This window comes from Amblyomma americanum, chromosome 6, assembly GCF_052857255.1.
Source record: "Amblyomma americanum isolate KBUSLIRL-KWMA chromosome 6, ASM5285725v1, whole genome shotgun sequence".
Classification (NCBI taxonomy): domain Eukaryota; kingdom Metazoa; phylum Arthropoda; class Arachnida; order Ixodida; family Ixodidae; genus Amblyomma; species Amblyomma americanum.
In genome coordinates this window covers 30,458,687-30,481,275 of record NC_135502.1, presented here as the reverse complement: position 1 = coordinate 30,481,275, position 22,589 = coordinate 30,458,687, and the positions used below count along the sequence as shown (strand labels likewise).

The 22,589-nt window shown below is 43.6% G+C and overlaps 1 protein-coding gene across 1 annotated transcript; it reads left to right on the top strand.

The window, feature by feature from the left end:
• The first annotated feature begins 6,548 nt into the window (after window positions 1–6,548).
• Window positions 6,549–19,751, top strand: LOC144095187 (phospholipase A2 imperatoxin-1-like). The gene is made up of 5 exons (XM_077628973.1): window positions 6,549–6,631; window positions 11,866–11,988; window positions 15,346–15,518; window positions 18,000–18,159; window positions 19,601–19,751. Exons 1-5 carry the CDS (start codon window positions 6,549–6,551, stop codon window positions 19,749–19,751), a joined length of 690 nt encoding a protein of 229 aa, XP_077485099.1.
• The last annotated feature ends 2,838 nt before the right edge of the window (window positions 19,752–22,589 follow it).

Sequence of the window (22,589 nt, the reverse complement as noted above, 5' to 3'; positions counted from 1 at the left end):
AAGTCATATGTTATGACGGGACGAAAAGAATAAGGAAGCATGAACACAAACAAGAGACTAGCGCAGTAACAAAATAATGACTCACCAACTAGCCCGCCAAACTACCTTCTTGGTTTATCAAGCCTGTCTAAAAGAATTATTGCATCCTTATTGCATGGAGAATGATACCTGATAGAAAGTGGACGAAGAGGATCCAACAAGCTCAAGCTTGAAAGCACACAGCCATGCTCCACGATGGGAAGAATTGTGCTTGTCAGCAGTTCGGATTCTTTATTCTCCTTAAGCGTGAACTAATGTCATCACACATCAAAATTTCTGTGCTAGCTTCTGAGATCTAGGAGCAGGACAGCTAAGTTACACAATAAATTTGAAACTACCTGCGTGTGAAGAAAATACTGCCGAACTTCCAAAGCATTTCGACGTGCTGACCAATCGAGGGCGAAAAAATTATTGGCTGAACTCGGCAACGTTTAGTGAAAAGATAAAGCGCGAGCTGTCGTAGGTCGCTAAATTCACTTAGACGCGGCGGCCGCCCAGCGCTGACTCCTCCTACATTCTCACCGCTAGTAGCTCAATGTCCACCCACTTCGGCGAAGAAGCCATGGTCTATGTTTGTGTGTGTGAGAGTACTACAACCGCCGGCGGTCCTGGCGGTTCGCAGCGGATCGCCACTTAAGTTACGGGAAGGCCCAAGGTGGGCTTTGTATAATGACTCTTCTCGTGAAAGAAACTCAATAAACAAACTGCAGCACTGATACACAGTAGCAAAAATGCTGAAGCAAGTTGTTCGCTTATACATTTCCGTGCTGTCGTGACATCCACACGCTTGTTCATATCTTTGAAAGAGGTCAGCGCTAAAAAAAGACAAACACATGGCGAGAGAACGACGACACGAGATAAGGTATTTAGCGCTGACCTGTTAAAAAGAAATGCTTAACCAACTAGCCTAGCACCAAGTTTTACTAAAATGCTTGTTCATATACAGCGCAGAAAGTAGAGGGTACCTTCTTAAAAGTTACTGCCACCTTCATGTCTTCTATTATGCCGCAAAGAATACCAGCCACAACGTCGTTGCAATGCCTTGAGTTGGCTGTATCAGCTAGGCGTACAGCCTAGCGTACAGTCATTACCTCGGAATATCGCCTCTGCATTTTTATCACTTTGCTTGAACAAAGTGCGCTCCGCTGTTTTCACAGGCAGAGTACGCAGACCGTATCCACGGATGTCTCGATCTCGTAGAACAACTGTGGGCCAGACTGGTCAGGATATAGCTCCATATTTAAGGCATCAACCTTTTTATGCCTCAAAAATTGCTGCACATCACGCCATTGCTAATTCATCATCATCATCATCATCATCATCATCATCATCATCATCATCATCATCATCATCATCATCATCATCATCATCATCATCATCATCATCATCATCATCATCATCAGCCTGACTACGTTCACTGCAGGGCAAGGGCCTCTCCGATGCCTCTCCAACTAACCCTGTCCTTTGCCAGCTATGGCCACCTCCTCCCCACAAACTTCTTAATCTTATCCGCCCACCTAACTTTCTGCCGCCCCTTGCTGCGCTTGCCTTCTCTTGGAATACACTCCGTTACCCTTAAGAGCCAGCGGTTAATTGCGCCAGGCTATATAATCACCTAAAAAATGCGCCGCATTCTGCAATTTCGAGTGTTCCCTCTATTAGTTGCCAGCAGCCTTCCGTTACAGAAGTAAAAAAAAAAAAGATTGGATTTGACAACAGAGAGAATTATCAACGTACAGTTGGAGAATAAAGCGATAGCACTGTGAACATCTGGCCCTGGCTGGATCACTTCCGCGTTGCCGCAGCGACCCGACACAGCTGTTCGATACGTTCGTAAGGAAGCGCAGTCCCTGAAATCCATTATCAACGACCGACGCTGCTAGGTGGTTTCACGTGCATGTCCGCAGCAAAACACTGGCTCTTCGAGAAATTCTAGCAAACCCGGGCCGCTGCTTGTACAGTCTAGTCCCTTTCCTGTGAGCGCTGTTGTCGGCCGTTATTTCATGTTGCTTCGCAACACTCTTGTGCCGTTTGTATCCGGGAGTAATCTTTATGCATAGATCGTGTTTTGTGACCTACTTAAAATTGGTGAATGGGTTATGTGCTACCACTCGAGATACGAAGGAAGAGTTGAGCGCCTACTTTGAACTATCAAGGCTTCATTCTTCTAATCATTAACCTGAAAACTTTAAACATTTACACAACATATGTGTTAAAGTGCCGCACACAACAGAAGCAACAGGTGCGCGAGCATAAAAGTCTTCGTGAGAAATTGTGTAGGACAGATACTCGGCACTGAATTCTAGGCCAAGAGAAAAAAAAAAGAATACTACTTGCACCTTCACCAGGGGTGAAGAGATGTTAGTGATAGCTTTAGAGCACTCTTCCACTTGTTCTACATGACAGCGATAGCACCCAGGCCTTCAAAGGCGGGGCGCACCTCGACCATATGACCACAGAGGGAACAATTTCGAGAGTGCCAACTGTTAAAGGATGGTAAGGAACCAAAATAGGACTTGGAAGTTGCAAAAAGCATGGGCCAATTAAGAATGACACTAAAATTTACTGCCCCTTGAGGAACTAGCTGCCATCTCGATTCAAAGAGGATGTCTAAGATTGATCCATCCATTCACTCCCGTTAACCCATGACACTCTTCCACCGCGTTGTAAAGGGCCAATAAGTGAAAGTTGGAATTTTGTTTTACGACTTAAAACGACGGTAACAAACATAGCCGCCATAAGACGCTGCCAGAGTTACTCTTGCAGTTATTGATGTCTACAGAGGGACAAGGATTGTATTTTCTGGATTAAAATAACCAGTTTGTGCTGCATAACTGCTTACGGCGACGATTTCGGTTCAAGCTTAGTAGAAGTTATAGGATCCTGGGTACCTTTGTTCCTCATTGGACCGGAGGTACCACACCGATATCATATGGATTACTTGCTGAATAACTCGAAGTTACATGCAGAGCACATTGCGTTACTGTTGCCTGCAAACGCAGCCCACTGCCAAAATAAATTCTGTGTAGCACTACAGAAAGCTACTCGAGTTCAGATAGTTGTAAAGATTAAGCATCGTGGATGAAGGCTAAAACACCCGTTGCTTTTTATTTATTAGCTTCCTGCCATCTTGCGCACGCAAGTGGCTTCACCGCCCGCGAACGCGGAATGTTCTCTGCGGAACTTTGGCGGCGTAACGCCCACGCACGTGGAGCTCGCTTTGCATTTGTATGTTGACTCTGCGGAGGGGCTTAATGGTTTACGACACGAAGCACGATTTACCGGTGTCGCTGAATTACGGCAGCGGAGCTATTTTCTTTTGTCTTTTACCACGCTGCATGCGCACGTGCTTTTTATTTTTTATTTTACAACAGAAGCGACCAGTAAAGTAGTCGACACAGCTGTCCAGAGCACTGGAGCGGTGCGCTCTGTTGTGCATTTATGACAGCCGTTGCTGCCTGGCGGACGCGATATAGCTTTTCGAGGCATGAGGAGTTAAACACGATCCATGTCAAAGTGCATGCGAGATAAGGTCTTGTTTCGTTTCCTAGGCAGAGTATGTTCTCTGGTGTGTCGTTCGAGCACTCTAGACAGGTGTGTGGATGACAGTACATATCCGTTGTTTCGTTCGGAATTCACTTGCAGGCACTACATCTTCTCGTGGCAGCGGGTTTCAGGAGAAATATTCTTCAGTTCTCGAGAATATAGTGCTATTTTGTGAATGGTCATTATCTTAACCGTTGAAAAGGCAAATATATTCACTGAGCCCAGCAAGTAGGACAGGATTATGGGGAAAAGTCTGAAACTTTCGGACTGCTTTCAAGTTCCCGATCACTGGAAAACATATACGCGTTAATAATCAACCGAAGAAAAGCTGCAGTCTAAGCATGTCAGGAATATTAAAATCGCACATGGTATATGCAAAAAGGGCCGCATTTGGCGCGCATTGTGTTTCTTTCTTGAGAGCTCGCTTTCGCACCTATTCCTGTTTTGCCTTCTCCCACTGTTTGCCTCTTGAATTCAGGTGAATGGGTTGAAAATATTAAAACTATAATCTTCGTCTCAGAAACGGTAGTTTCACTTATTTATCGATTATATTGCAAGCGTAAAATTTAACTTATTCTAACAAGCTATTAACCGTTAAGCTGAAGACGGAAAGCATGACTCTTAATGATCCTGCTCGTATATGGCGTTAACAAACGTATACCATTTGCAGCTATTTAAAGAAGATTACTGCCGCTTTCTGTACAGCCCAATGAGATTATGCCTTTCAACAAGGCTGGCGACTGGGCGATTTGGTACTGAATCCTCTTAAAACCAGCTAAAAGACTTCTTCCTTTCCTCTTGCCTCTTCCCTTCATTATAATATCAGTTGCTAGTCCTGCCTGGCCTCGTGTTCTTTTCTCCCGTGTTGCGTCTTTTGGCTGGCTTTAAGATTAAGGTTAAGCCTTTGTAGCCAGTTTACGTTTTTCTGATTGCAAAAAGATTGCTTCGACCCTTTGTTGCCAGTTTACAATTTGCTGACTGCAAAATGATTGCTTCGATTTATATGTCCCATTCGTTCCACCGCTTTCAAATATTGTGTACAATTTACTACATAACCCACAGCGAAGCATATTGCGTATGTACCCGTTGTTTATAAAAAAAAAACGTCTAAGTAGCTGATGAATACTTACTGTGAAGTAGGAATTACATAAAATAATCCATAAAGCACCGTTGTTCGCAGTTATCGTTTCAAGAGACTAGCACTACAGCTGTGAGAGGAGAACAGTCACAATCCAGTATTATTTTCACCTGAGAATGTATTCAAGATTTTAAGCGGTTCGTGTATGCGCGCTGCTCTGGATATATCCCAAAATTTTGAGGTTTTAAAGCTCACGAAAAAGCTGGTAAATCTCGGTAAGTAAATCCACAGCGTCGCTCTTTCAGAGCGCAACATAGAGAGTCATCTGTTAAAAGTTTTCCTGACAGGGCGCAAGGGGATAAAGCCTTAGTTTCCCAGTTATGTATATGGAAGCATGTAGCGCGGCTCACGTTTTGCGCAGCCGCGTCAGTTCAAGAAAAATGAAAATTGACATGAGCAGAAGAGGAGCCTTAAACAATTAGCGTGTGCATGGTAGCCTCAGGGCTGGCGCCTACCTTTGCGCAACCACCGTGATTGCACCGACTTGCGACCGCCTGTCCAGCGCGCTGCTTTAACAGCTGCAGACAAACTTCGACCGCAAGCAAGCCTACGTTATCGTGTGCGGGCAATTGTGGGGCGGCGACACGTGGGCCATGGTGTCTCCGACAAATTGGCACAGCAGCTGTGACTTCGCGTTGGAACTGCTACAACACCACGGCCGATTTCCCGAGAAATGTTGGCGAACAGCTAAATTTCAATAAAACTTGTTGTAGGGCTGGCTACTGACGCATACTTGAATAAAAAGGTAGCGCAAAAAAAGACGAACACAGGAGATACCGAGGCATCTATTGCTAGAGCACGAAGAAATGTAATTTGCCAAATGGTAAATAGGGCTTATAGAACTCCAAATGAAATCTACGAGAAAAAGCATGCTAATTGACTTCAGACTGGATGCACGCGTCATCAGGAGTGACAGGATAGCTCTGCAGTTAAGTTCAGTGGAGCTCAGCAGGCGAGTTCTGCGGCGGTTAGGTCACATACGATTCCTGTGTGCTTTATTTCCAACTGTAAGTACGTATACTCATGACTATATCAACGTTTGGAGAACGTTGGCCAATAAATGGGCGAGCTTCACTTCTTTTCCAACATGTCATAAGACGGTGTCCGCAGTGGGCAAACGTTACTGTCAGTCTCAAAACCATGGTTGCGGGCACACGTACTTGGTACGTAAAATGTGCACTTCTTTATACCTGCTCCTTTTCGCAGCTGTTCTGTCTTTCGGCACTGCGCTGTTCAGTTGTCCGGCTTAAGTGAGGCTGTTACAACGCCTTTCCTTACTTCAGTGCTCCACCCTATTCTTCAGCATACATTAGCTCACAACAGAAAGCATTGATGCTGCAGAGTACTTAGTGTTCCCATAGCTGGAGAAGACATTCCACGGACTTACCAAGCTATTCTAGCACATACAGGACATGTCGCTAGGAAGTGGGCTGTAGGACTATACAGTGGAAAGTTTTTCGGATGTCTCTAAAATATAGTTGTTTAATTGGGTGGGCAAGCCTGTCATCTTCAAGCAAAGGAACATTGTCGTTGAAGGGCTTCCTTACGGAGCGCCTGTCTTAAATGGATGCAGCTTCGAAAGATACTGGCCCACTAGTACGCAAACCGAACTTTTGAGGCTAAGAAGTCATTGACAAATCCTCTTTGGGACCAGCCACACAAGCCCCGTCCATAACCGTGCGGCCCAGGTTGCCACATCGTCCCCCATTACCCTCCCCCTCCTTCCCCCTCTTCGATGTTGAGAAGAGCTGGCAACAGCCACCCCAACGAGTTGCTGCGCCGAGCGGTGTCCAGAGACGAGGCGATTACGGTTGTTGGAGTTAAGATGTCACAGCATCTGGAAAGCCATGCCATTCTGCCCAGGAACGGAGCGACGCTTGCCAGTTTGCAAATTGAAATCAAGTACGGGTAGTAATGTCGTGTCGCAAGCTGCCCTCAGGACAACAGGCTTATTGACGCAATCAAGTCGCCATGCAGGTGCACAGCCTGGATTGCCGGAGGGACGTGTGTCTGTGTATGTGTGCGGGAGCGTGTGCGCTGTAGGACCGAAATAGAAAATTCACTGCTTGTGCTGTCTAGAAGCTATGCGGACACCTGATTAATGGGACAGTGAGGGGGGAAAGGGAAGCGGGTTGTAAGTGAATGGCGACTGAGACAAAATGACGTTAACTGCACCGTACCTAACAGAAAGCCGCATGTTGCCTATTGTGAGCATAACTGGCATAACTGCGCCAAAGACGTGGTATTCTCTACATTAAGTTGAGTCACAAACGGCTCCATACGTATGCAACGTTCATGCCTTCTTGTAGCTACCGGCAATTTGTTAACGACGTCGAGCGATCTGGTGAGATCTTGCTAACACCAGGCTATTAGAGCAGCTCTCGCTGACAATCGGCCTATTCAGGAAGCGCTGAACCTGCCCACCTCGGAAAGGTCTGGTCTGGCACTGATATAAAACAGCGTCCGCCTCCAAGCTGGTAGATGTGAGACCGTTGACAGTAGTACGCGTTGTGTGGCTCCTAAAACTTTAACTTTCTGTGAGGTAAGTTAGGATTCATCTGTAACAATTATTGGATTTGTGAATTTTATGGAAAATTTGACATTTTTGAGACGCAAAAATTTCTACTTTTTATCCTGTTTGTATTATAACGTGGTATTCTCTACATTAAGTTGAGTCACAAACGGCTCCATACGTATGCAACGTTCATGCCTTCTTGTAGCTACCGGCAATTTGTTAACGACGTCGAGCGATCTGGTGAGATCTTGCTAACACCAGGCTATTAGAGCAGCTCTCGCTGACAATCGGCCTATTCAGGAAGCGCTGAACCTGCCCACCTCGGAAAGGTCTGGTCTGGCACTGATATAAAACAGCGTCCGCCTCCAAGCTGGTAGATGTGAGACCGTTGACAGTAGTACGCGTTGTGTGGCTCCTAAAACTTTAACTTTCTGTGAGGTAAGTTAGGATTCATCTGTAACAATTATTGGATTTGTGAATTTTATGGAAAATTTGACATTTTTGAGACGCAAAAATTTCTACTTTTTATCCTGTTTGTATTATAACGTGGAATTCCTTTTCGAGGTACAAAAAAAATAATTTATGCGTCAATGCCAGTTTTAGTTTCATATAGCCAGCAAACCACAAGAGGCAAAATGCTCTACCCGCATGAGCAAAAATGAATAAAGAAATAGAGTGTATCCAACGAAATGACACGTTGATTTTTTTAGTCACTGTCGGTTTTCGCTTTCTCAAACAATCTTTTTCATTGAAATAAATGAGGATAGCTTTGTTCAAGGGGGCTTTAAAATTTTCTGCCAAATAGTAACTCTAACGCGGGAGTTAACAGTGAGAGTTTAATAAGCATTTATTTGTGTCGTATAGAGTACACGACACTGGAGGTCGGCGGTAAAAGTGTCACAAATGACAGGTTGACAGAGCCACAGGCCCCCATATAGTAGAAAATGGTACAGCGGCAAAGGTATTTAGAAAAACACAGTACACGAAACATAGTAACCAGTAGTAAATGAAATTACTCACTCATAGGTTGAATAGAGCATAGAATTATCGTGATATAAAACAAGAAACAATGACAAAACAAATTCACTGACGCAATAAAGATAACAAAAATGGATACACAAATATAGTCAAGTCAGGCAAGAAAAAAACAGTAGAAATTACAATTCAGTAATTAAAATTACAAATAACATCGATACATATGCAATAAAATTGGGTAAAACAAACATGGTCACTGGGAGTAAGGACACGGGGCTTAACTGAAGGAGGAGTAGGTCGAGAACAAAAGCAATAAGTTTCATATTGGATTGTTAAAACTTTGATACTTGAAAGTGTTTTCGGAAGGCAAACTAAAACTTATGCTGGAGTTCGTAGGACAAACTAGAGCAATACCTAATTGCGAATTGTTTGTTTCCTACGTTGGAAAAATTGAATTAGGGCAGTAATATATTCTTTCTTCATTGCAGTGAAATTATCAAAAAGTTAAAGTTATGAGCACTAAGCGATTTTACATTTGAGTACAAAATATCGCTCATTGTGTGAAACCTCTGGCTCTGTTTCAGCTATGAACCGTACCTGCCGGACCATTTTGTTCGTCTGCACTGTTTTTGTATCCGTTGTTGATCAAAATTTTGCTACAGCTGGTGCTATGAATATGTCCGACGGGCAGCAGGGGCTATCGAATCAAGCGTTGACCTTATTCAATAAAACCGAGTCCGCTTTACCGAACAAGTAAGTGCGGTGTGCCATTGGCCTCGCGCTTTTGTGCACGGAAATTTTAAGCACCTGCAAATTTCGTACGCTTCTGTGTAGCCGGTTCTGTTTCCGAGCTGGCTATGGTGCCTAGTAGGCACAAATTTGATGTCTTATCTTTGGTTCCACCATCGAGGGCTATGTTCACGAAGCCGCTCGTGTTGAATCCTGCGAATGAAATCGCTTGGTATTAGTCGACATCCCAGCGGTGCTCTCCTTCGCCGCTGTATTTTGCAAACGCGATTTGTAGTCGCGAGGTTTGTCTTAGCCATTGTCTCTTTAGCTGCTTCACTTGGCACCACTATGAGCTGACGCATCTGGCGAATACATTCGAATAGTCTTGTTAACGAGCCCCAGATGCCCAAGCGATATACCCACCAGCACAAACGAAGTTATCCGATCCGCGTTGCGCTTGTCTTCTCTGCTCCGCTGTGATAACCTATGAGGTAGCACTAGGAAAACTCCTCGGGAGAGCCCTCATACATCTGCAGCGGTAAAAGTCATATGCTTTTTCCTGCATTAATTTTAAAGCTTTCATTTCAGTCAATACATCGAATAAATCATGGAGGTCAATCCAATTGCTTTCGCAGAACTGTCACGTCAGATGTCTGATCACCCCGTAAAATATTTAAAAAAAAACTCGTATACCTTTTTTGTGCCGTGCGGCCAGCCACGGGGCGTAGAACTTCTCAGTGTCATCTGGGACAATGAGGCCAAACGATCGCTGCATAGCAATAATCCCCATCGAGGTGCATTAATTTCTTTAACTGCTTTAAGTGCCTACAAAACTTCCTATCGGCCACAGATATCGTGGAGCCGTTCAGGCGGCCTAATACACGTCACTAGAGCCTCAAAGAATAACCCAGTCGCACTATAGTGCTGACTGCTTTTATTTGTGATTCTGATTTTCCCATCATGTCGCTAATTTTTAAAGTTATGCCGCTATCAAACTAAAAAACGGCGACCAACAACATACTGTCACTTCGCGAGATTACGGATACTGTATCGTGCTACGTTTGGTAAAAAAAGTTAATTAGAAAGGGTGTTTCATCTTTATGTGCGTAGATATATTTTTCCACCTTAATCTGACAAGGCGCGTTGCGGTAAAAATGATTGCTTTTTGATGAATGATGAAGTTTGGAGCGTAATTTTTCTCTTGCTCGCGGGAAATGCGGAAACTAAACCGTGGCCTCCTAGTGATACTCAACCTGATGACATTAAAAAGCTATTACAGGACATGCAGGCAGCTTTGCAGACTTCTATGGACAATGTTTCCTCCTCACAAAATCAGCTGGAACGAACAATGAACGCAAAACTCATTGAACTGAATGAAACACTCCTTAAAGGTCCTAGCTCAGCAAACTGAAGAATTAAATCTTCTAAGGTTCGAGGTTTGTTGACTAGAATAAGTTGTCTCCGCAGAACAAAAAAAACTTGATATTTTCGAGTGCAAAAGCCGACGCCGCAACCTAATGATTTTCGGACATCTCGAAGGAGATGACGAAAACCTTTCTACCTGGAAAAATGAACTTGATGAAATCTTTAGCCAGGAGCTCGGTGTAACTGTTACGAGCCCCGAAAGGATGAGTAGACTGGGGGTAAAAACAAACTGGATAAGCCCAGACCAGTAATACTAAACTTCTATCACCACAAGAAAAAAGATGCTTGTACTGCAAAACTGTTGCAAGCTCAAGGGATCAAACATTTCGGTCTTTAATGATTTTTGTAAGGCCACATTAAGCAAACGCGACAATGTGTCGAAGCATGGTAAGCAGTCCAAATTCTAGGGAAGCAATATATTCGTTGACTATGATCGGCTCCGCGTAGATAGTGATGTATACATTTTGGATCACTTTAGCTCGAAAGCGATGAAATTACTCCAGCCTAACACAGCTAAAGCCTCTACATGATTAGAGGCCAAGTCCCACCGGTTGTCCTTATTAAATGCAAAAAGTCTTGCTTAGAATAGAAATCAATTTGAAGTACTTATTTTTCTTCACGATCCCCATATTCTGGCAGTTACTGAAACATGGCTTTCATCTTAAATTACAGACCCTTAAATTGTTCACCCTTTCCATAAGATAGTGAGGCGAGACCGCAATGGGCGAGGTGGTGGAGTGGCAGCGATAGTATAAAAAAGAACTTGATTGCGTTTTAGAAGATACTAAGTTTCGGAAGAAATTTGTTATCGCGACTTTTTCACTCTCCTGGGCGTCGCATATAGACCCTCAGAAGTACGGTAACCTCGTCGAAAATCTGGCTGACCATAATGAGGGCTTGATAAGACCCAACAAAGTATTAACCGGAACTCTTCATATATCAACAAATCGGATGATGCGAAAGTGCAGGTCTCCTTCTTGATGCATCATTTTCTCACGACATAAAACAGCTTGCTAGTGCTCCTAAAGGTGTCACGGAAACGTCTGCGACGATTCTTGAGCTATATTTCTTTAAAACGTTTCTGAAGATTTCAACGTGTCTATTACAGACAGAATTGCTGATAAAAAGTGAGTGGGTGAAAATGTTGACGAAAAAAACAAAAAATTGTGTTAACGTATACATCCTGTTCCCGAAAAAGGTAGAGTACAAAAAGTTGAAAAAGGGCATTTGCAGCTCATATTGTACAACATTTTCATTAAATTTCTTTGGAGAAGAAGAATAACCTGTTCATTCGCTCAGCAGAGCAGATATGTTTCCAAGGTCTTTACTGGCCTATAAGTATGGGCATCCGCCGAAAAAAAAAACAAAACGGATTTTGCTTAATTCACTCTTGGGGTTGAGTTTTCCTCTCTTTTTCCGCATCAAATATATGCGATATATATTACTTTATTCTTGTCTGTAATTCACTGTGCTTTAAATATTTTGTACATTTTTGCAGCCTTGCTACCGGTCTACAGCGTCGCATTTTCACAGACTTCTATTTTGGAGGCGGTCGGCTGGTGGAGATTTTCGAAGATAGGAATACAAGCGACTTTGTCAAGTGTAATCTCATCGGCGACAAGTGAGTAAGTTTGAAACCGTGCCCAGTACTTAAAAGTGAGCAATAACAATTGAAGCAAAAAACTCTGGTCCAGCAGACACGACCTATGCTATGATGTGAAAAAGAAAGGCGTACTCCAGGTCATGAATTCTAGCTGTCCAGAAGATGGCAGAAGATCAAAAGCCGCAGGATAGTTTCTGTGGCACGGTATAGTTACAGTACAGTATGGGCTGTTTATTCGCCATAGAGAGAAAACTTATAAATGCCGGATGCATAATGTTCTGGCGGCGCTTGCTAGAAGAAGGGTTAGGTAGTAGCTGCTTCTATATACTATAATGTACTTGTCGAAGAACGGTGCTTAATACCTGGTGCCAGGAAAGATGAGACAGCAATGGCGGCCGATACGCGGCAGCGCGAGCGCTACATTGTCGTCTTCCAGGTCAGCTATGCGCCAACTCTGGCCACTGGGCGGCATTATTTACACTTTCTGAAAAAGAGAAACATTGCCCTCATTCCGACAGCATCACAGCAGACTTAAGTTCAAAACGAAAAAAAAAACAAGAGAGGGAAAAAACTGCAGCGAGACACTCCAGCTCGGCCTTAAGGGCAATACGCGATAACGGTAATGCCCATATATGCGCAAATGATAACTCCGGACTTTAACGAAGATCGCTGGGGGTCCTGGAATACACTCTGTCTTGGAATATACTGTTACCATTAAGGACCATCGGTTATCTTGCCTTCGCATTCCATGCCCTGCCAAAGCCTACTTTATCCTCTTTATATCGGCTAGGATGTCACTAACTCGTGTTTGATCCCTGACGCACTCTGCCCAGTTCCTGTGTCCTAAGGTTACACCTATCATTTTTCTTTCCATAGCTCGTTGTGCTGTCCTTAACTTAAGTTGAGACGTGGACTCATCGTGGCACGCGAAAAGAATGTCAGCGCTAAGATCTGCTGGAATTACTAGAAGGTAAGTTCTTCTACTAGAGGGCAGCGACTTGAAGTTACCAGTATGAAATTATTAGAAGGAAGCAAAGAAAGCCTTAGGAGGAATGCATATGGGAAAGCAGCTGGTGAGGATCAGCTAACCGCAGGCTTGTTGAAGGACGGAGGGAAGGTGATGCTAGAAAAAAAAATAGCCCCATCGTATGTGCAATCCCTAATGACCCCGAGCGTACAAGAAGCATGTAAGAACGCTAACATCATCTTAATCCGTAAGAAAGGAGACGTCAACGACTTGGGAAACTACAGATGATCAGTTTACTGTGCGTTGCCTCTAAGGTACTTATTAACGTAATTGCTAATAGAGTCAGGACAACCTTAAACTTCAATCAACCAAATGTTCAGGGAGGCTTGCGTAAAGGATACGCGACAAAAGACCATATTTACACTATCAATGAGGTTATCGAGAAATGTGCAGAATATAACGAATCCCTGTATGTAGCCTTAATTGATTAGAGAAAGCATTTCACTCAGTCGAAACCTCAGCAGTCATGCGTGCATTGCGGAATCAGGGTGTATATGAGCCTTACGTCAAAATACTGGAAGATATCTATAATGGCTACACAGCTACTATAATCCTGTAGAAAGTCCGAAATTAAATTCAAATAAGAAACGGCTTAAGGCAAACAGACAGGACCTCGCCAGAGCTATTCACCGCCTGTTTGCAGGAGGTATTCACAGGCGTAGATTGGGAACGGATGTGAATAAGAGCTAATGGAGAATAGCTTAGTTTTCTGCGATTCGCTGATGACATTGCCTCGCTAAGTAACTGAGGAGATGAACTGCGAAGCATTATCAATGAGTCAGACAGGCAGAGCAGAACGGTGGGTCTAGAGAGTAATATGCAGAAAGTCAAAGCATTGTTCACAAGTCACGGAAAGTAGCAGCAGCTTACAACTGGTAGCAAAGTGCTGCTGGAAGTGGTAAGGGAATACATCTACTTAAGGCTGGTAGCGGCCACCGATCCGGATGACGATAGCGAAATAACTAGAAGGGTAATAATGGGGTGGAGTGCATATGGCAGGTTCTCTCATATCATAAATTGCAGTTTACCAGTTTCTCTCAGGTGAAAAGTATACAACAGCTGTATCTTACCGGTACTCAACTATTGGGCAGAAGCGTGGCGGATAACGAAAGGGGCCAAATTAAATAGAGGACCATGCTGCGAGCTATGCAAAGGAAAATGATAGGTGTAACGTTAAGAGGCTGGAAGAGGGCATAGTGGGCCGTTAACGCGGGTTAATGGAATCCTAGTTGAAATCAAGAGGATGAAATGGCCTTGGGCAGGGCATGTAATGTGAAGGCAAGATAACCGATGATCGTTAAAATTAACGGAATGGACTCCAAGACAAGACAAGCGTAGCAGGAGGCGGCAGGAAGTTATGCGGGTGGATGAGATTAAGAAGTTTGCGGGGATAGGATCGTCGTAGTTGGCACAGGATAGTGTTAACTGGAGAGTCATTTGCCCTGCAGATGGCTTAGTTAGGCTGATATTGATGATGATGATGATGATGATGATGATGATGATGATTATGGCGCTCTGTAGTGGTCTCTCGAGTTCTTGTCGCACAGGAGACCTTGCAGCAAACAGAGGGAGTAGAGACGTCAAGACAAGTGTCGAGGGAAAAGTCGTGTCGCTGCCTTCCAGGTAGCAAAGATAGGACGAATGTCCACGTCAGCCCACTGCAGGGTCATTCGGTCTGAAGGCTGGTTCACATGCAAACGACTGACCGAATTGAGCGACTAAGCGAAAGGTCGCGGCACAGGATTTCGTATTTGTTGGAACGTCGTAGCTCTTGCCGTTGGAGCCGGCGCGACGGCTAGAATCAGGTTCTTGCACAGCGGCGGCAGGAATCGTGAGCTTTTGCGCTTGCATGTAAAACAGGCTATGCGGTCACCAAGTGTGTCTCTGTCGTCATCGGGTTCTGTGTCCCCAGGAGAGACTGATGCGCGCGACAGCGTGTCGGTGCCTCCGTGCTCAGGGCCAGAGTTGTATACAATAGTGATGTCACATTCCTGATCCCGTAAGGTCCAGCGTGCCAGGCGCCCAGACGGGTCTCGCAAATTTACCAGCCAGCGTAAACAGTGATGATCGGTTACGACTTAAAATGGGCGGCCGTATAGATAAAGGAGAAATTCCACGGTGACCCACATTTAACGTCATTGCGTCAAACACTTAAGGTCGATCTCAAGTGTCGGCGGAATTTTTACTTCATCAGAGTGTGCATTAATTAGCGGTACCACAACTATGCTGGTATCACAAGGTGTTTTCAGCAATATATGAAATTAAAAGGAATATCAATGTTATAAATTCATATGCCATTATGAGCACAGTGGTAAAGAGTACCCCCATGTTTTTCTCTCCTCCGGCAGGAAACTAACTGGAAATATACTGAAGGTGATCCCAAGGGCACTAGTTACCGATATAACAACGGAAGAAATTTACCAATTTGCCGACAACTGCCTCGACCGAGAACCGGAAAAGGAGAGTTCCTCTTTTTTGAATTTCTTGGGCAATGCATTTCGGAGCCTTGTCATATTTCCAGGTAAATTTGTAGCCTGAATAGATTACAGCTCTTAAAAAGCATATGCAGAAAGAAAAACAGCCCAGCTGTAATCGTAGCTTGATCCAAGTCTTAAAATATAAATGAACGGTATACAAATTTTGGTGATTTACTCTGGTTAATCTGGAAGTTATCGAACCCTGAGTTTTAAATGCATTGGCATCACTGCTTCCATCTTTGTCAAATCTGATCATTTGGTGTTGTGTGTCATCACCACCCTCCAGAAGGCCTCCACCCACCACCTACCAACCACTGCCCTCCACCCACCTTCACCTTTAGAAGCTACCTTCTCCCACTAACCACCCATTTCCACCCTACCGAAGCCACACCAACCACTAAACCTCCAATCTTTACCATACAGAAGGCCCTACCCACCACCACCTACTCGCTAACACTTTCCAGATGCCTCCACCCCCGAGAAGTCCTCGTAGCAGCGTAATGTGAAGGCTGCGGCAAAATAAATTTCAAAGCTGCAACGGGACGGCTATTATTTCTGCAGCCAAATGCGCAGCCAATACTGCCAACGTAGATTTGTCTCACCTCGTATGATAACTTCTGCATTTTTCTGCTGGTGGCAGATGTATATTTATATAAAGAGAAAAAACGAAGGAAGAGGAATTCGAACGAGCAGCGCGCTTTAATTAATTAAAAGTAAAGAAAGTTGACGAAAGTTCTTTTCCTTTAGATTAACTTCACATTTCAGTGCGAACAACATCGCTGCCTGATTCTGATCCATTCCAACGTTCCTTCATCTACACGCATATGTCACAACGATATCGAGATCATGAATTTTGGAAATAGAGAGCAAGGAAATAAAGTGGATATCTGATACTAACTTACTTTTGAGACTGGTGGGCGAAAAGTGCCTGAATTCTCTGTACATCATATTTCTCTTCGCGTAAATGGCATGAAATCTTAAGCAGCTACAGCGCAAGCAATGATATAAATGTATGTATCTTACGCTAGAGTGTGTTGGCACTTACGAGACTGTAGGGATTATCACTTAAATTGTTTTTCGCTGCACAGCGCGGCATGTGACTCGTGGTTTCTTCTCAGCGAGTTGAAGATACATCAGTCGGAGTCTGTGATCAGAAACATGAGGCGCCTTTCGAAGTGGATATTTCCCTCTGGAAACCGAACCCTTTAAGATTTAAGTAACTGCTTCCTGTGCTACTCTTTTTTAAAGCTACATTATGTCAGTTTTGTTGCTTATTTCGCAAGAACTGAAAAAAAAAAAAGAATTCTGTCTGCGTGAGGTTGCTTCACTTTGGGTGCGTGCTATCCTTGCGCTGTATATGTCGCAAAAAAAACAATCAAACTGGCTGCATTAACCGCGCAGCTCTCTCTGTCGCGCTGATACCTGGCGAGGGCCGAGACTGACACCAGGAGAGCATCGTTTTGCAATAATTCTGTTCTTGTAGAGACGGTCAATACGCCGTCTTGGACTCACGCTGCGGTTTTTGGTGGAATTTATTTCATGCTGCTACTGCTCAGCGAAGTCGGATAGTTATTCTTGCGATTACATATCCAGAAGTGAAGAAGCCTAGAGTAGATTGCAACTACTTTCAAGGACATCTACGTGAACTACAGCATTGCATAAAGCTTCCAACTGTAAAGTTACCTTTAAGAAAAGTTTGTGCGTGGAATATGCATTGTACGGAAGCGCGCTTTCTCTTCATGTCGCAGCGCCACTTCAAAATATACTATCGCCATCCCTCCAAAAGTGAACATGCCCTCTACGTTGCTTTGACCAGCGCTGCACAGACATGGTTATCGCACTTTGCGAAACACATCCTCAACCGCGCGACACTCATTTTATGTAGACTGATTTAAAAAAAAAAAACGTTACTATGAAACAGAAACTTCGGCGGTGTGAGATTTTGGCATTTAGGACAAAATTTACAAAATTGACAAGCTGTACTGAACTCTCTACTTTTTTTCCCCATTAAATTCTTTCACTATAGATTGCTTATACAAAAATACTTCGCTGAAATTCGTTCACCTTTCACTACCGTTTGCCTAAAGGCCACCCAATACAAAAATCTTTTCGATCCTGTTAAGAAAATTTAGTATTGCAGCAGTGCTAGTTCTGGGTTTTCAAATTCATGGCGTTAAGCCCACTGTATCCTTCAGAAAGTAAACTTTGAAGGTTTTGCTTGCAAGACTGATTGCTATTCTCCGCTTATAATGATGGTGTGCCTGACATTAAAAAATAAAAGAAAGACCGAACGGGTGCCAGAACAAGTTGTTGATTAATTACTCAGTCGTAGAGAATGACTGGCTGTTGTAAAAAAAAATATAAACCGAGTAGACACGTACTTTAGTGCAGGGCAATGTGAATGTGATGGGGGTCTCTTTTTCGTGATAGTTCGTAGGATGGAACGAAAACCGCTTATGTAAAACGAAATATTTTTTCTTAGTTAAACGCAAAATAAGGCACAGATGCAAAATTTTGACACACAGGAACCAAGTGGTGCGGAGGTGGCAACATAGCCAAGAATTACAACGACCTGAGAAAAGAGAGCAACACCGACAGGTGCTGTCGCGCCCACGACCATTCTTTGGATACTATACCAGCTTTGGGCAAGAAGCATGGTATAAGAAACACCAAGCTGTACACGATGTAAGCCCATCAAACATTAAATTGTTACGAGCTAGAAATAAGTGTATTCAGCACAAATAAAAAATCATTGGCATGGAACTCGTAAAGAGGAAAGAAAATATGCGAAATTTCTACATAACCCGAGAAACTCTTTTTTGACAGGGTTAGGAGACATTCTATATACCATTCTTCCTGCATCCTATCTGCATTGTTTTTGTTACATGACCTTCACTGACTTTTAAATGGCGGGAACTTTAAAACCGGGTACATTATGACAGCTAGGTTTTATTCCTGTGTGATGCGGTGAATTAAGCGAAAATCCTGAATAGACGAAATGACATGGCACATCATCACACAGAGTGTGGCGATTATCACCTATCTCTGACACATAGAAAATCAAATAAAGTTTTTTGGTCTTCACATCTTGCAGATTAGAATACTGTTACTATTAAACTCGGCAATCATTAATGGACATCGCAGCTGCACGCGTAATTGAATAAATGGCATTCACAAGTTCCTAAGAAGGTTGCCTTAAGCAAGCGATAGTCGTATGCAAGACCTTCCTGTAATTCAGTAAGGTGATAATTAGGGCCTATTCGGGTATGGTAACGATTAAGAACGAAACAGCGCAGGGCCGCTTTGTTTGTGTTTTTCTTTCCTTCTTTCTCGTTCTTCGCTGTTTTTTTCTTGCCTGTTAGCTCCTGCAAGCGTGTACATATATTCTTACCAGAGCCCAAAAAGGCAGAAATCAGGCAAGTTGTTTACTTTTATCACTCATGATCCGTTATTGCCACTGATATTACTAATGATAATTTTCGCGGGGAGGTAACGTGAAGATAAAAGTTTGAATTTATGTATCGTTCGCGCCGGTGCCAAAGACAAAGCCCGCAACCGAATCGAGATCGGCCTTTGTTCTCGGATTAGCTGTGGCCAGGCAAAAGGCGCGCGTAGTTTGTAGCTTGCGAACGCGTCACGTTGTTTGAAGCAGCTCTCATGACTCTTCTTAAACGTGAAAAGTCAGTTGCCCCTCGCTAGCACTGGGCTGCATTCGAAGCCGACCGTCAGGGATTTGCATATTTAAAGAAAGTTGAATCTGGCAACTATGATGCCAAAGGCGTTAGTTTTTTTTTTATTATTGTGATACGCAGAAAACACACTCGGGAAAAATGCAGGCGGGCAACTTGAATGCAGAGGAGCTCAGTGCCTGTCTGACCGGAAAGGAAGGGCCAGAAAAGGGACTTACACGGTGGTGACGTTGAACATACCATCGTGTTATAGTGCAGCCTTTGTTTCGACAAGTATTCAGCGAAACTTCTACTCTAGAGATAAGGGGTGCTCACTTAATGCCACATTAGCAGGAGAATGGCTGCAATAGAATCTAAAAGACATGCCCGTATACACGTGCAGGGCATATTTAAAGTGTCATTCCTAACCACAATTAACGTCGTGCTTGTGCTTCCAGGACTGCGTGCTCTGATGACATGAAACTCTACAATTGCCTTCGTAATGTGGGCAGTTCCACCTCGGCGACCATTGGCACTCTATATTTCAACGTTCTCAAGATAAAGTGCTTCGACTACACCTATCCAAAGAAATGCACGGATTACAACTAGTAAGAATGCTAGCATATTCACGTCGTCACGCTACTGCAATTTGAGATCGCTTCATTCAGCTCCATTTTTGGAACTGCATTTACAGCAAAGCTGTAGTGCTTTAGAACGCGGGTCGATGGCATTGCGCAGCGATATATACGATAACTGGAGGGTGTTTTAATAAGAACAAGAGAAGAATTGCTGGTAGGTGAATATAATGACCGGATGCTCACAAAAAAAAAATTCTTGAGATGGCAATATTTTTACAAGTGCACACGCGTCTTGCCATAATGCACATACATGCAGGTTTCAAGAGCGTATCCTACGAACCGATGCCTCTGGTATGATTTTGCAAACAAATCGCAGGTTTCAGAAAAAAAAGATGAACAAACATAGTTGACTGCAGTCAAACACAGAGTTGTATTAGAAAAAAAAAAACTAACGTAACGCTTCAGTGCCAGGTAGCTCATATGTTACTTGTGATAGTCACATACCGTGCTACTGGACTATGCTACACAATCGCTACCAGGAAAATTCACGGACAATAGATTGTAACCTGTGAAGGCGCCAGCAGCCGATAAATATTTTATTACAGTTGTTTTCAAGTCGCTTCAATCTTCGTCAAGGACTTTAAATGAAACTAAGTGAGGTAGACCTTTCGGTGTTTTTGTTAATTGCGATATGGAACACTGATTGTTCTGTAATGCTAATCAAAATATTTGCGCTCTTTTATTCAAGACATTTACAGGTATGTAAGTTTTGTATCTGATTGCAGTATTCGTAGATAAATTAATTGAACTTGTTTCAGCTCACTACAGTATGTATTCACAAAATACGCACGCCCAGTAAATAAGCAGGAGAAGGTCTCAGAGTCATAGATATTCAAAGCCGCGTTTCAACAGGTATTGGGCATAAGCATGCTCAGGTCAGCACGAAATAAGCTGAAGAGTCGTGTACCACCAATTTGCGTAACTTGGCCGCTTTGTCTTGATAATGCACAATGAATCGTGTCTGTGGTGCAAGGGTGAAACCTTGATGCGTTTTGTTCTTATTGACCACGCGTAAAAATGGATCGAACGGCAAGCGAATAAACAAGACTTAAAAGGATCCGCAGTTTAGTTGACATGTTTAACAGGCGTGATGGAAATGCGAAACTTGGATTGTAGAAACTCGGGTGAAAAAAAAATTACCCATCACACGCTTAACCTGCCAAAGGTCGCAGTGCGGTTTGTAGTACTTTTAATAATAATAATAATAATAATTTATTTTTGGGGAAAGGAAATGACGCAGTATCTGTCTCATATGTCGTTGGACACCTGAACCGCGCCGTAAGGGAAGGGGTAAAGGAGGGAGTGAAAGAAGAAATGAAGAAATAGGTGCCGTAGTGGACGGCTCCGGTATAATTTCGACCACCTGGGGATCTTTAACGTGCGCTGACATCGCACAGCACACTGGCGCCTTAGCGTTTTCCCTCCATAAAAACGCAGCCGCCGCGGTCGGGTTCGAACCCGGGAACTCCGGATCAGTAGTCGAGCGCCCTAACCACTGAGCCACCGCGGCGGGTAGTACTTTTCGGTTGTAACGCTTTTTCTCGAGAGGGTAAACGCTGTTTTTGTTTTTTGGTACAAGGCATCGCCACTAGTTTAATTATTTAACTGCATTTTCAGCTGGCGTCTCCTTTTGCTACGACGACCTTGTAAACAGACTGCACCAGACACATCGAAGCCCAAGGAATGGCACGTCTTCAGCCCGCCCAAATTTTAGAGCCTTTCATTGAGAGGAAACAAAATGGCACCTTCGAATTCTTCGATGTCGGAGGAAAATCAGGGTGTGTGTCAGACAACCCTTGAAGGAACAGACCAATTAGGAAAGTTTAAAAGACTGGTTGGTAGTTGGCAAACACGTTCAGCAGAGATTATGGTGTTGGTAGACGAGAATAATAATAAAGTAATACTTTTGAATATTTTTTAAACACGACATATTAGGGGCAGCCTTGGGCAAGAAATTTTTTTTTACTGGAGTTGCGTTTTTTAGTTTTATTTCGCAGGCCTGATTTTTCATACTTGCCAGATATTGCTAGACGTTAATTCATTGCTATGGATCTGTATATTTCATTCTTGCAGCGAAATTAACAACCGTCTTTCACGGCGTCTCTAACATAAGCGTGCACCAATGCTACGTCATCTGTCGGGATCGTGGTGCATTGGAAACTACATAACCATATCAGATGCGGCGAACGCTGTGCCCATGATTCTACAGATGTAATCATTGCGCATCCTGCGTACTCTTCTGATATTTTATTTTCTTTAATGCCCACGTGAATGAACTTCACTATACTCGCGTATATAAAAAGCCGAGTGCTAAAATTTAGTCTTGATGACTATACGAACACCTTGTTAATTTCAGAACGAACGGCGAGGAATGGAGAAGCCTTCTAGACACAGCAGGATAAAATCCACTAGAAAAGACGTCAGTGCGGACCGTAGTTTCACGGTTGCCTCGGGGGGGGGGGGGGGGGTGGAGGGGCAGGGTATTCATGGAAGCATATTTGGGTGCCATCGAATGGTAGACAGCAGCTCTTGCTAGAAACATTTTAGACGGTCACCGCGGATTTCCCACGGTCCATTTTCAATTCCCACGGAATATTACTGCCGATTTTTGCACAGCCCAATAAGGTTATGCTTTAGTTTTCAGTTACCATTTGCTGATTACAAAACGCATGCTTCGAGTTATATATCCGATTCTCTCCATCGCTTTCAAAAATCATGTATAATTATGTATAATCGATTTGACCAACCATGAACTCGAGCATGCCCTAATGCTACGCCTGCTCATCTATACTTAAGTCTAAGCTACACC

Coding starts and splice junctions, on each gene's coding strand:
- LOC144095187 (XM_077628973.1), top strand. CDS start 6,549: ATGTCACAGCATCTGGAAAGCCATGCCATTCTGCCCAGGAACGGAGCG. Junction 11,989..15,345: donor TGTAATCTCATCGGCGACAA/GTGAGTAAGTTT, acceptor CTCCTCCGGCAG/GAAACTAACTGGAAATATAC. Junction 18,160..19,600: donor AACACCAAGCTGTACACGAT/GTAAGCCCATCA, acceptor TTGTGCTTCCAG/GACTGCGTGCTCTGATGACA.